The sequence below is a fragment of the Typopeltis vanoorti genome, chromosome 10, assembly GCF_054136105.1.
Source record: "Typopeltis vanoorti isolate ZY-2024b chromosome 10, IOZ_Tvanoo_1.0, whole genome shotgun sequence".
Taxonomy (NCBI): Eukaryota; Metazoa; Arthropoda; class Arachnida; order Uropygi; family Thelyphonidae; genus Typopeltis; species Typopeltis vanoorti.
Window position 1 is genome coordinate 48,897,834 of NC_143558.1, and position 14,307 is coordinate 48,912,140.

At 36.4% G+C, this 14,307-nt stretch overlaps 1 protein-coding gene across 1 annotated transcript in view; it reads left to right on the plus strand.

The window, feature by feature from the left end:
• The window catches only part of LOC150102406 (uncharacterized), a 357,402-nt gene that overhangs the window by 160,060 nt on the left and 183,035 nt on the right, over positions 1-14,307 (plus strand). Inside the window, exon 11 of the mRNA XM_090399570.1 lies at positions 12,552-12,631. Coding sequence (XP_090255696.1) covers positions 12,552-12,631 — 80 coding nt within the window. The remainder of the gene's footprint in view (positions 1-12,551; positions 12,632-14,307) is intronic.

Sequence of the window (14,307 nt, forward strand, 5' to 3'; positions counted from 1 at the left end):
ATCCAAGCCATTCATAACTCCAGATAATTGGATTGTAAATATATCCGGACGTCCTTTGACTAAAAGCGAAACCCTCATCCTTTCAAAAGGACATGATTTTTCTATTGTTCCAAATAAAATACCATATCTAGATTTCCTAGTTAACATTGAAAGGAATCTTAATCATCTAACCAGCGATAAAGCTAATGCTCTTCGCCTAGAAGTCGCTTCTTCTCTACTTAAGGCTAAACTTCCTCCTTCTAACATATCTCCTTCTGAAATGAAATCTTTACAGTCCTTGAGAAAAAATAATCACCTCATTATCACTAAAGCTGACAAGGGAAAAGCAACAGTAGTTATGGACTCAGTAAATTACAGAAGAAAACTTTCTCTTTTGCTTCGAGATCGCTCCACATATCAAGAAATTGATTATAATCCAACCAACAGACAACTAAAGAAATTAAATTCTCTCCTTGATGAAGTCATCAGTTTGGATAAAGACACAATTGAAAGACTTAAAACTCATTTTGCAAGACCTCCTAGATTTTATGGCCTTCCAAAAATCCATAAGATTGACTATCCTCTTCGTCCAATAGTAGATTGCATTGATTCTCCTACTTACCGTATAGCCAAATATCTAGCTAAATTACTGAAATCTTACATTGGCAACTCGAGTTCTTTTTTAAAAAACTCCTCAGATTTCTTAGAAAAATTAAAAGATGTCTCATTACAACCTACAGATCTTATGGTTAGTTTTGATATAGAATCTTTATACACCAATGTACCTCTTAAGGAAACTTTAAAACTACTTGCTGACATCTTTCCTCAAGATATTATAAAACTATTCGATTTCGTTATACATTCTGGTTATTTCATATGTCAAAACAAATTTTATAGCCAAGTAGAAGGAACAGCCATGGGAAGTCCTCTTTCTCCAGCTTTAGCCAACTTTTATTTGGAACATTTAGAAAAAGTCCTCTTCACATCTAGTTTCCCTCTACCATCTTTTTGGGTAAGATATATAGATGACATATTTGCTATTTGGCCTCACAGTAAAAACACTTTATCTTCCTTTTTAAACAGTATTAATTCCTTACATCATCGCATAAAGTTTACTATGGAATTAGAAGAAAACAACCAGTTATCTTTTTTAGACGTTCTCCTCATCCGATCATCTTCAAATATTCTTACAACTACAGTATACAGGAAACCAACATTCACAGGTCGTTATATTCTGAAAGAATCAGCCCATCATCCATGTCATAAAACAGGAATTATAAAATGTCTCATCAAAAGAGCCAAAACTAATTGTTCTACTTTTGATTATCTACAGAAAGAACTTTCTACTATCCAGCAACACATGAAACTCAATGGCTTTTCTGAAAAAAGTATTCAACGTCTTCTTACATCTTATAATCCTCCACAAAACAACAAAGATTCAATACGTCGAGTACCTATTCCTTATATCTCCGGTATTTCAGAACCTATCGCAAGAATTTTGAAGAAATATGATTTAACAGCTACGTATTCTCCTATTAACAAATTGTCTTCTCAATTTCCTTCTCCTAAAGACAAACGCTCAACTTTATCTCTTCCTGGAGTTTATCAAATTCCTTGCAACTGTGATCTCTCTTACTTTGGACAGACTGGACGTTCTCTTGAAAAAAGAATCCAAGAACATCAATCATCCATTCTTCACAATAAACCTGAAAAGTCTGGTTTGGCTCAACACGGGATTGAAACTGACCACAGCATCCTTTGGTCCAAAACGCGCCTCTTACATAGATCCCGTTATAGGTTCGAACGTTTGTTCAAGGAAAGCGTGGAGGCCTTGCTCCATCATCCCAACCTGAATCGTAATGACTGCATATCTATATCAAAAATCTGGGAAAGCCTAATCAAGATTACTCATTAATTTTTTTTTTTTTTTTTTTTTTTTTTTTTTTTTTTTTTTTTTTTAAATAGCAAATTCAATCATGTTTCTACTTCAAAATATTTCGTTTCATACTTAGTGATATAACATCACGCGGCATGTTCTAATTTCAACGATCTATTGTTAGTATTCTAGCTTGTATATTTTTTAAACTGTTCTTGTAATACCACCGACGATGGTCTGCTATTTCCAGACCGAAATATTTGGTTAAATAAATATCTTTCTTGTGATTACGTGATTATATCATTCAAAATATTCTGGAGGTTGTTGAAGAAGCTTAGGAATGGAGGAAAGAGTGCTGTAAAAGGAATTAGAGATGATAAAGGTGACATGAAAACGGGAGAAAAGGAAATCCTTGAAGTATGGAGTAATTACTTTGAATAACTGCTAAATGAAACAAGCAGTGATGACAGCACAGTGGTAAAAAACACTGACCAGGCATGCAGTCAGGAATACATATCCATACTTGAAGTAGAAAAATCCATCAAAGGCTTGAAATGTGGAAAGGCAGCAGGAGTAGATGATATTCGACCAGAAATGCTGAAGTATCGTGGATTAAGAAGAATCTTACAGTGGCTGCACTGCATAGTTCAGAAAGCCTGGACAGAGGGACGAATTCCCGATGATTGGAGTAGAGTTCTCATAGTACCCATATATAAAAAGGGAAATAAAACTGAATGTGAGTATTACAGAGGTATTTCCCTACTGAGTGTTCCTGGCAAGATCTATGCAAGTATACTTGAGAAACAGTTGAGAAGAATTGTGGAAGAAAAGCTTGGTGAAGAACAAGCTGGATTCAGGCCAAAAAGAGGCTGTCAGGATTAGATCTTCGCTTTACGACAAATAGTCGAGAAAGCATGGGAATATAACAGAGATCTGTATTTAAGTTTTGTCGATTTGGAAAAGGCATATGACAAGGTGCCAAGACAGAGAGAAGCTATTCAATACGCTACAGTTATATGGTGTCAATGGGGCATTATACCAAGCAATACTTAGTCTTTATTTGGGTTGTAAGTCAGCAGTTAGAATTGAAGGAAGTACTGGAAGATGGTTTAATGTCAAATCTGGTGTGAGTCAAGGATGTACATTATCTCTTCTGTTATTCATTATCTATATGGATCACATTATGAAGGAAAGTGGTATTAAACATGATATCAAAATTGGAGATGTTAATGTCAGCTCTTTGCTTTATGCGGATGATGTTATACTTCTAAATAAATCCGCTACAAGTCTGCAAGATTCTCTGACTAAATTGAATAGCTGTTGTAATAGATATGGTATGAAGGTCAGCAATAAAAAGACAAAGACAATGAAAATAGGCAGAATCATTGAAAATGTCAACTGTGAATGGAGAACCCGTGAAACAAGTGAAAAACATTTCAGCTACTTAGGCAAGATTTTTAGTGAAGATCTTAAATTAAATATAGAAATAGACAACAGAATCAGCAAAGCTAGTATGGTAGGAAGTCAATTGAATAAATTCATATGGAATAAGAGAGAAATTAGTCTGAACACTAAATTAGCTGTATACAAGACAGTGTTCAAACCAGTTTTAACTTATGGATCTGAGAGCTGGGTCAGAAGTAAAACACTTGACCAAAGCCTGGAGACCACGGATATGAGAGTCCTGAGAAAGATTAGAGGCGTGAACAGATTGCATCAATGGCAATATCACATTAAAAATGAGGATATTATGAAAGAACTTGACATTGTCAGCATCCAGGAATGTGTTAGCAGAGCTAATCTCAGGTGGTATGGTCACTTAAATAGAATGGGATTGGAAAGATTAGCAAAACAAGTGTTTTCTGCCAGGTTGCCAGGAAAACGACCCAGAGGAAGACCAAGATATAGGTGGATTGGTACGGTACAGTGTGCCTTAGACGATAGAAATATAAGATCGGATAATGTTGGAGTCTTGACAAGTAACAGACTGATTTGGAGGAAAATTGTAGATAGGAAGTTAGTAATGATGTAATCTTTTTCATGTTATGCTATCATATCCTGTACACCCCTTGAAGGTGCATGGCAGGAATTTGATGATGATGATGATAACCTGTCTCCTTGTTTACCTGTTTGTCTTGCAAACCTGTTCTCTCATTACCTACAGTCATGCTATCCATTTCTCCAGTCAAGAGCACTGCTTCAAGTGATACTTCCTTACTCTTCCAGTGTTTTACCTTGCTTCTTACTTCCTCAGTTCATTCTCTGCACTCATTTCTCTCCCTTCTGGCAGCTCTCTCTCGCTCTCTCTCTTCTTCCCCAAATAACTCTCATCAAAACCATTCAAATGCAGTTCATCACTGTTATGCAGTTCATTTCATTCTTGAAACTCTTCCTACACATTAAAAAAACTGTGCTCCTCTCTCTTCACACATTTCTGCAAACATATTCATAATCCTTTCTGTCCACCTCCTCCTCCTCCATCAAATTTGGGCAACATACTAACTTTCCTACTACACAATTTTCTTTTATCCATCTCAACAACTTTCTGATATCTTGTCTTACATTCCCTGTTAAGCCATTTGTTCTTAAACAAGAATATACACCTTCTGTCCAAAAAGAAATGAAACGTTTTGAAAATATAAGAAACTAGTGGCGCACCACCTGTTGTATCTTTTTGTTGTCGAAAGCAGCAATCTTCATTAGTGTTGTCTACTGTTTATGACATTTGTTTCGTTAGAAGCTGAGTGACAGTGTGTTTTGACAAACGGTTGGTCATTATGTTATTTATGCCGTACGCGATGGATTCTCGCTATCAGTTGCTTCAAAACTTCGAATGAAACTCACTATTGACCATTTGGTCAGGCGGAACGAATTCTTTATGGATAATGCCCTTCGAATCGTAGAAACAAATCAGCATTGTCTTTACTTTTGACTTTGGTTTTAATGATGTCTTTGCAGTGTTCAATTTGATACATTTTTTGTTCGTCAGTCAACTTAGACCTCAAACTCTCGGTCAGAATGTTGTGCACAGTTGATTTTGGAATCCCAAATTCATCTTCAATCAATCTCATGGATGATTTCAGATTTTCTTTGATGAAATCACACACTTTTTGGATGTTAACTTCACTCTGTCAAGTTTTTGGACAGCCCGGCTTTTCATCGTCCTCAAGTGTCTCATGACCACTTTGAAATTGCTTAAACTCTCATAAACTTAAGTATGGGATAAGCATTCATCACCATATGCTTTTTAAAGCATTTGAAGCATTTCGGTAAAACTTTTACCATGTTTAACACAAAAGTCAATCGCAGCTCTCTGTTTGAAACTCATTTTCCGACTATTCATCAAAATACACTGTCACTCTTGGCATTATAACTCGGCTTCTAATGAAACAAATTTTATAAACAGTTGACACAACACTAATGAAGGTTGCCGCTTTTGACAATAAAACGATACAACAGGTGGCGGCACTAGTTTCTTCTATTTTGCGAAAAGTTCAGTTTCTTTTTGGACAGAGTGTAATTTCTTCTCTAATGTGACATATTTACCAAACAGGTTCCATGAAATTAAGTTTGCTCTTTCTCTTAAAGCATTACTTGACCTCTGAACAACTAAAACATGACACATATCGCAAACCAAACATCAACGACTATTCTTACCTTTCGGATATTGTCCCTAAGTGCTTCCTGAAAACACTTAATTCCATACAAAAGTAAGCAGTTAGGTTTATTAGTAACCAGTTTTTCACCAATTCATTCAACTCTCGTGATGTTCTATTTATACTGCTTGTATTTTCTTTAATTATTTCCATGGTCACTGTTCATAAGAATCGGTATTGGTCTGATTAATTCCTCTGCACTTCTCAAAACCTGATAAAACACATGCAGTAACTTTTTTGATAATCCTTCATAGTTCAACTCCAAACTCAGAGAACAAATTTTCTTCATTTTTTATTCATTCCTTTTGCTATGCTTTTTGGAACAGTCTCCTATCTTAAGTATTTCCTAAAGAGTATAATCTACAGTGGTGTATTTACAAATCCAACGTGGATCTGTGTCTGATTTCCCTTTCTGCCCATCCACAGTATTCATATAACGTAAGTTGAACAGAAACCTCCATTTTGGGAATTGCCATTAATAAAACAGGGAAAAAAAAAAAAAAAAAACTATCATTCAGTATCTCTGGACTGGTGCTGTGGTCACGAAGTATTTTATATTAATCTCATTCACCATTTGCAATGTAAAATGCTCCTTTTCACTTCCTTACTCACATGACCTTTCTACAGTTTCCAGGGAGATGACCTCTCATTCTATCATTACCCTATGCAATAATTCTTCCATATCTATCTAATAAGTTCCTCTTACCAACTGATCTGGCATTTATATCACCTCTTCTGCTGTCTGCCAAGTTCTATAGGTCACATTCCTTCAATCTCTTCTTATACTCAATGCTGAGTATAAGAAGATATAAGCATTCCAAGGTTTCTTTATATAGCCAGGTGATCAAATCTCTGAAGAGAAATCCAAATGAGGCTTGATTAGTACCTTATATAGTGGAACTATCACCACCACTTCTTTATCCATACTTACTAGGATTCTTTGCATTATAACAGCAATTTTCTGGATAATCTTATAATTTTGTGATGCATCCCCTGAACTTCAGTTCTCTATCCAGCAAGATCTCCAAAACCTTGTGAAGCAAAGTTTCCCTAAACATGATAAATCTCATTCCATCATATCTGCCCAAAGTGCATGGCTTTACACTTAGCAACAGTGAAGTTATATCTGCATTCCTCAGCCCAAAGCACCAATCTATTTATATCCTCTTACAACATCATATCAGAACTACTTGTCTAATTTAGCATCATCAGTAAACATCTCTTCCTAATTTAGCATCATCAGTAAACAACTGAATATCTCTTCTCAAACTTGGAACTATATTATTGACATACAAATTAAACAACAGTGGTCCTAGAACAGAGCCCTGTAGTATCCTGCTTTTGCCTCTCTTTTTTGGGACACTGCAACCCTATGCACAGCATGCTGGGCATAGGATTGCAGTGTCCCAAATATCCATCCTCATCCTGCTGATTTTCAGCAGTAGTTTATCATGTGTATCATACCAAATACTTTGGCAAAATCCAGATAAATCACATCTCCTCTGTCCAGTAAGCTTAGTATAAAATTATAATAATATTATAATTTTATATTTATATTTATAATATTATATAAATATCATATAAATGAATAGTAAGCTTATTATAAAATGTAACCAAGTTAATGCAGAACTTTCTCTTAACAAACCCATGTTGCTCTTTTGACAAGATTTCCATTCTCGTCAATCCAAGTTTATCTTCTATTTCTAACACCTTCACCACTGCAACTGATACACAGAATGGCCTTAATTAGACATCACAGACTTGGATTCTTCCTTATGCAGTGGTGCTATTTTTTATCCTTCCCGCCCTTCTTGGACCGTTCCTGTTTCCAGACTCCTTTGAACAAACCAAGTCAAGAGCACCGCCAACTCTTGTACATTCCCTTAATATATGTGATGATATCCCATCCAGTCACACAGCTGTATTAACATAAGTTGTTTAATATTCTAAACACTTCCCATTCTTAAAACATTTTTCTTCTTCCCTCCCTCCCATTGTTATTAAGCACTACTTCTACCCAACCCCCTTACATGAACTATGCTAACAAAATACTCATTGAACATTTCCACGCATCATTAGCAGATGTGTGCCTCATATTCCATTTTAAGCAACTAAAGTGAATCTTCCATAGTCACCATTTTTTCTGTTAGTGATATAATTGTACCATTCTCTAGGATTTTGGTTGACTGCTTCAACCAATCTCCTTTCATTTTCCAATTTTTCCTTCCTTACTATCCTTGTGCCTTATATCCTCATCCTGCTGAGGGACACCCTGTTCTTTATATCTCCTTCACAACATTCTCTTCCTCAGACACTCCTGCATAATTCATCCATTTCTCCTTTACTTTAGTGATAGTTCTAACCTTAGGAATACAATCTCACATTGCTGTAGCTGATTTCAGACCAAGACTCATGCACTGCTGATTTTTTCTGCCTTTAGTTAATCAAGCCATTGCACATCACCAATTTGTTTTCACAATTTATCATAGTTTCCTGCTCTGTAATTCCATACATTTCTTATTCTGTGACACTTGTACTTACCTAGCTATTCCTCATGTCAAAGCCACATGATCACTATTCCTAATTTGGTAGCATTATGGTGACATTTTCTGTTATTACTGTATGAGACAATATTGCTAAATCCAACACTTGCATCTTGTGCATTGCTTCAGCAACATGCTGCACATAAGGTAGTTATCCCTAAGTAGCTCAAGAAATCTAATCTCTTTACACATTGTAATTTCATCCTTCCAGATGAAATTATCACTCTCCTGTCACAGGCTCATCTCTAAACATTTCAGAATCATCTTCTACATTTTCTGGCCTGTGGTGACAGCCCACTAAATATCTAATGTTTGTGCTTACATAATTCTTGAGCCAAATGACCTCAAAGCCATTAAGAGGACATAAATCTGAAATCATCAGTAATGCTTCATCTCCTCTTTCATCATCTTTCTTTTTTTTAAAGAAATCTAAAATCATCATATTCTATTCTTGTGAATATATCATCCTCTGTTTACTTCTCACTGACAGCAGTGATTTGTGGACTGACTAACCATATCAGAACAAAGTCCTGTTGGTCTAGGTCTAATAAAAGCACTTGTCCCCAGAGGTCTGAGCTCTGAAGCATGTATTAGCTCTAGAACATGAAGGTGATGTATAAAGAAGATGGCTGCTCAGCAGGTGTCAAAAGTAATATATCATGGAGCAGGATCTAGGAGAATATAATGACCAGCAGTGTGCCACAGAACTCCATACTTGGAGACCATTGTTGTCTAATTTGTATGTTAACGATTTTGTGGATAGTTTTTAGGATGGATATTCAGGATTTCAATATACGTTGAGATCCTGCATGAGAATTTGAAAAGAATGATATTTTGGACAAAGGACAATGGATTCCTTCCAGTGTTGCAAAGTGTATTGTTATGCAGCTCGGAATTTAAGAAATTATAAACTGTATAGTACACTGATGGGTTTGGTAAGAAATTGATGAAGCTAGCAAGTTGGGAGTTTATTTATTTCATATCCAAACACAAGTGGTACAACATTATTTACAACAAATTAGGATACATTACAAATGAGAACAACTTAAATTTGGTAGGTGAATTACACTGGGACTAATAAGTAAAATATGAGGAAAAAATAAACTATACATAAGTTATATACAATAAATATGGTCAGATGTTCCTCCAGTATCTTGTGTAATCAACTGCTCTTTCTGTGCAGGATATAAAGTCCTCTTTGGTACAAGGTGATTGAAGAAGGGGACAAGAAAGGCGTTCCATGGACTGGGTCGTCACGCACTCGCAATTATCTGGTCCAGTGAGGTAGCCCCATTTGATGAGGTTCTGTTTGCAGCATCCTGTTGTTTGAAGTCTGTTGAGACTTTTCCAAGTATTTCAGTCCAAGTGTTCGGCTGTTGGAATACCGGTATTATTCTCTGGGTATAGTGCAAGCCATTGTTGAAGTCTTGTCTCTGAAGGGTTTTTAGGTTTTAGGTGGTTCAACAGTTAGGAAACTATGTTTGGATCTTAGTCTTTGGAGCACTGTGGTCTGGCTGAATAGTGGATGGCATTCATCATTCATTTGTCTGCTTCTTTCATCAGCTGAGAATGCAGACTTTCAAATTGAAGGGGGTGCATTACCAGCCAAAGTATATAGGTCTCTTAGTAGTATTGGTTTCAGGCATCCTGTAATTAAGCAGCAGCTTTCATTCAGTGCTGGGTCAAGTTTTTCAGCATGGCAGGATCTGGGCCATACCGGGCAGGCATATTCAGCAGAAGATCTCAGTGGGCTTGGGTCTGCACCCCATTTGGAGGAGGTAAGCTTTCTTAGTATATTGTTTCTTGCATTCACTTTTGCCTTTGTTTTTTTATGTGTGTTTTATATGAAAGAGTGCAATTGAGAGTCACACCGAGGTAGACTGGGTTCCAGGAATGTTCTATATTACTGCCTTCCCAAGAAATTTGTATCTTCCTATTGGCTTCCTTATTGTTAAGGTGGAAAAGGCCAGTCTGAGTTTTCAAGGGGTTTTGTTTTAATTGATTACTGCTGTAATATGTGATTAGGCTATTTAAGGCAAGTGATAGGGGTAATTTCAATGGACTTGAAAGTTTTTGATTGAGTAGGTATGGTAAAGGTCATAAGCATAGATAAAATTTCTAGTTCCCAGTGGCTCTTTCTACCCCCCCCCCCAGGTCCACAAAAAAGCATCTATTTTCCAAGAGTGATTGGATCAGGAGGACAAGGCGATAGTCTAGTTATTATGTATATTTTATTTCTGAGTGTGAGATGGTTTATGGTATCGTATGCTGCAGTTAGGTCTACAAAGACTGCTCCTGTGGCTAGTTTTTGCTCATAACCATTTTCTATATATTGAGTGAGGTTGAGAATTTGTGATATACAAGATTTGCCTCGTCTAAAACCAGCCTGCTCAGCAATAAGATGGGGTTTGATTAGGGGTTGTAGCCTATTCAAAATTAATCATTCATAGAGTTTAAAGAGGTTGCTGAGTAGTGATATAGTTATATCATAGAAAAATTACAAGCCACCACCTTAGCATGCCTCCAGATAGTTGGTATCTTTAGGGTTCTGAGGCAAGTGTTGTATAGGTTTAATAACCATTCTTTAGTCCTGATTCCAAAATGCTTAATTTATTCGTTATAGATATCATCAAAGGCCTGCAGATTTTCTAGGTTTTAATAAGTTTATGGCAGCATTGAATTCAGTGATGGTCAATATAATAAATTTAGTTTACTCCTTTATCCAAGTGTGAGCAAACAAAGTTTGCGTCTGAAAGTATCTTCAGGACTGGGGTAAGGTGGTACAACACCACCTTACCCCAGTCCTGAAGATACTTTCAGGCGCAAACTTTGTTTGCTCACACTTGGATAAAGGAGTAAACTAAATTTATTATACTCTAACCAAGAGAAAAATAAACTTTCAACATCTGTCTCTAAATCCAGAGTAATTTATTAAAAAAGGGTGGCACACCATTTGGCAACTCCTATAGGTAGAGATGACCTGCTAATGCTTCTGCCTGGTATCTCCACTTGGGTCTGGCTCCCACTGAAGAGACCTCAATAAAGGTCGAAACTAGTCTGGGTAGTGGCCCTTCCCTTAATGCATAACGTTATACATATCTGCAAGGAGATGTGTTTTGCATTATGGGAGATACTGAGATAGGAGTGTTGGTAGCTTGCTCCACCTTTGCAAGGAGTTGCCCTGGTGTTGTACCACCTTACCCCAGTCCTGAAGATACTTTCAGGTGCAAACTTTGTTTGCTCACACTTGGATAAAGGATTAAACTAAAGTTATTATATTCTAACCAAGTGAAAAATAAACTTTCAACAGTGATGGTCAAGTCTGAGTTAATCATGTTTTGTTCCTCACTTGGGGTTCTAAGTATCTTATTTTTTGGGTGCTTTTTAGTGAATTTTCCATTCAGCAGCAGCTGGTGAGAAATTTGATTAGCTGTTACCTGTGGATGCTCATATGGTTTAGTGAAATCCTTCCTAATTCTGTTGATAAAGTTTCATGCCTTTCTGCTACTGTTGGTCATATTAAGGGCTTTTATTTCTTTTTTCCATGAGGAATGCCTTTCTTCTGCCATCTTGGAGCATAATTTTTCTCCTGCATGGATGGTCTCCTCTGAGAAGGGGTTTGTGTTGTAAAGTTGTAAGTAATTAGCATACTGGGCTTGTATGGTAATGCTAAAGTTGGGAGTAATAGGCTGCAAATTGAAGTTTAGGAGAGATATTGCAAAAGGGATTAAAAAACAATGTAAATGGTTACAGGGATATTGAGAAATGTTCTTGTAAGTTTGGGGGATATAGCAGTTGTCATTTTTTGGCTGCATCTAAATTACTGTGCTCCAATATGGTCTCTTTTTTGGGTGAATAAAGAAGCAGTAGCAAGAATTTAGTGGCAGATAATAGGATAGTTAGATATATATCTGTGGAATGTTTACTATGAGGAGAAATTGAAGGTTTATGGACCAGAAAGTTGGGAAGGTAAGCAAAAAAAAAAAAGCTGATATAATAGAAATATATAGATTGCTAAATATCTTTATAAGAAAGATGTCAGAAAAATTGCTTTATTGCAGTAATGAGAGAAAAGACAAAGTGATCATTCCTGGAAATTGTGATAACAATGCAGTTAGTAAAGCTGTGAGGATTAAGTTTTTTTGTTTTTTTTTGTGGTGAATGAGTGGAACAGTTGCCTAAGACAGTAGCGATTGCTTAGGTGGTTTTGGGATTTATTGGCACTTGGGCAGCTGAAGCCATATTGTTCTTCAGTTACCCATGCATCTTGTTTGAATGTTCAAGTAGCATTCAAAATGATTGGTGAATGAGTGTAAAGAAAAGTATGATAGTCATTGCATGTGCTTCTTGCAATGGGTGCTAGGGTGCCCAAATAATAAATCATCTATTCTGAGTTTAAATAGGCTGTTCTGTTGTTTAAATGAAAATGGAAATCATCAATTTCACAAATAAAGATGAGAATTTAAATTATCTTGACTGAAATTTATTTCTTTTAAGCGTCCAATGACAGAAGAGCTTCAACTTATAAGGAATCACTTGGTAATGCATCCAGAAATTCCTCTTGATAAACCAGAACAGTAAGTCATTTAGTGTTTAGCTATCTTTAGAATTAGCTTTGAGTTTTTAATGGCATTTGTGACAAATAACAAACACTGAAATATATAGACACAAGAAATTCAATAACACTTTATTAAACAAATATTTCCATCTGTATATAACAGATCATCAGTAAATAGACAATTCAACACACTAGAACAACAATGGATTTCATACAAGCCACATGCTAGCATAATAACAGTGCAGCAGATTTTGAGACATGATATGTCTCTTGCAGAATATTAATGACAATGCAGAGGCTGCTGTGAGAACAGGAGGCACAACACAAGGAGACATGATATCCCCCAAGCATCTTTATCATGCTTTTGGAAACAACAATGGATATCATAAAAGATAATATAAGGAGAATTTCAATTCAAGGTATGAAAATAAACAATTTGTGACTTGCAGATGACATAGTCATTATCGAAGAAGATGAAGAGGAATTAGAAAGAAAGAACAGTGCTGAAGCTAAGTGAAAAAGGAAAGAGATATTGGCTGATAATGAATGTCAATAAAACAAAATAATGATATTCGGAAAGAAGAGGATGACAAAGCAAATAAAGGTCAACAGACAAGAGCTGGAAGAGGTTAAGAACTTCACATACCTTTTTATCTTTTGTCTGTAAAAAAGAAAAGCTAAAGTAAGCCTACAGGCAGTGGACAAGATATTATTATTTTCCCAAGGCCCCATGGAGTCAAAGACTCATCTAGGAGGTCCTTTTGTCATACACACAACTCATCATACTGGGTCTTAAACACACTAAAATTCTCTGCAGACACCAAACTCTCAGGCAAAACATTCCAATCATTCACAACTGCATGCAAAAAACCTGCTTTTCACTCCCCTGCTCACACTCTCCTTATACACTTCTGCGATAACCTCTGGTTCTTCCCTGATCTCCCACTGTTTTCTGTAGAACCTCTCCAACATTGAACGTGTAACAACCCCTTACTAATTTGTAGGTCTCTATCATATCTCCCCTCTTCCTCCTATCATTAGACTCTCTGTAAATTACATCTTCTCAACCTTTCCTCATATTTGACATTCCAGAGGTCAGAAACTACATCAGTCTATCTCCTCTGGACCCTTTCCGACATCTCTTCATCCTTTTGAAAACCAGGTGACCAAATTTGGGCACGGTAGTCCTTATGTGGCTTAATCAAAGCCTTATACAATGGAACAAGAATCTCCTTACACAAGTTGATGTCCTCTGCATCATTCCCAGAATTCTTTGTGTTGGCCTCACAATTTTGGCAATGGGTCCCATAAATTTTAGATCATTATCCACTATCACCTCAAGATCTCTTATTTCCTCCACCTCCAACAATATATCTCCACCAAGAATAAATTCTACATTCCATCTTTATTTTCCACATTTTAAAACCTTACATTTTGCAACATTGAACTCGCATCCCCATTCCTGTGGCCATTCACTCAATTTATTCTAGTCTTCTTGTAAGGCCACATCCATCTTCTCTACTCTACTCTTCATAGTTCGTCCCAACTTTGCATCATCTCAAACAACTGAATATCTCCATCCAAATCTTTGCCAATATCACTAACATACAGTTAAACAGCAGTGGCCCTAAAACAGACCCTGAGGCACATCACTAGTGACTTTCCTCTTCCAGGATATTGCTTCCCCATATACAA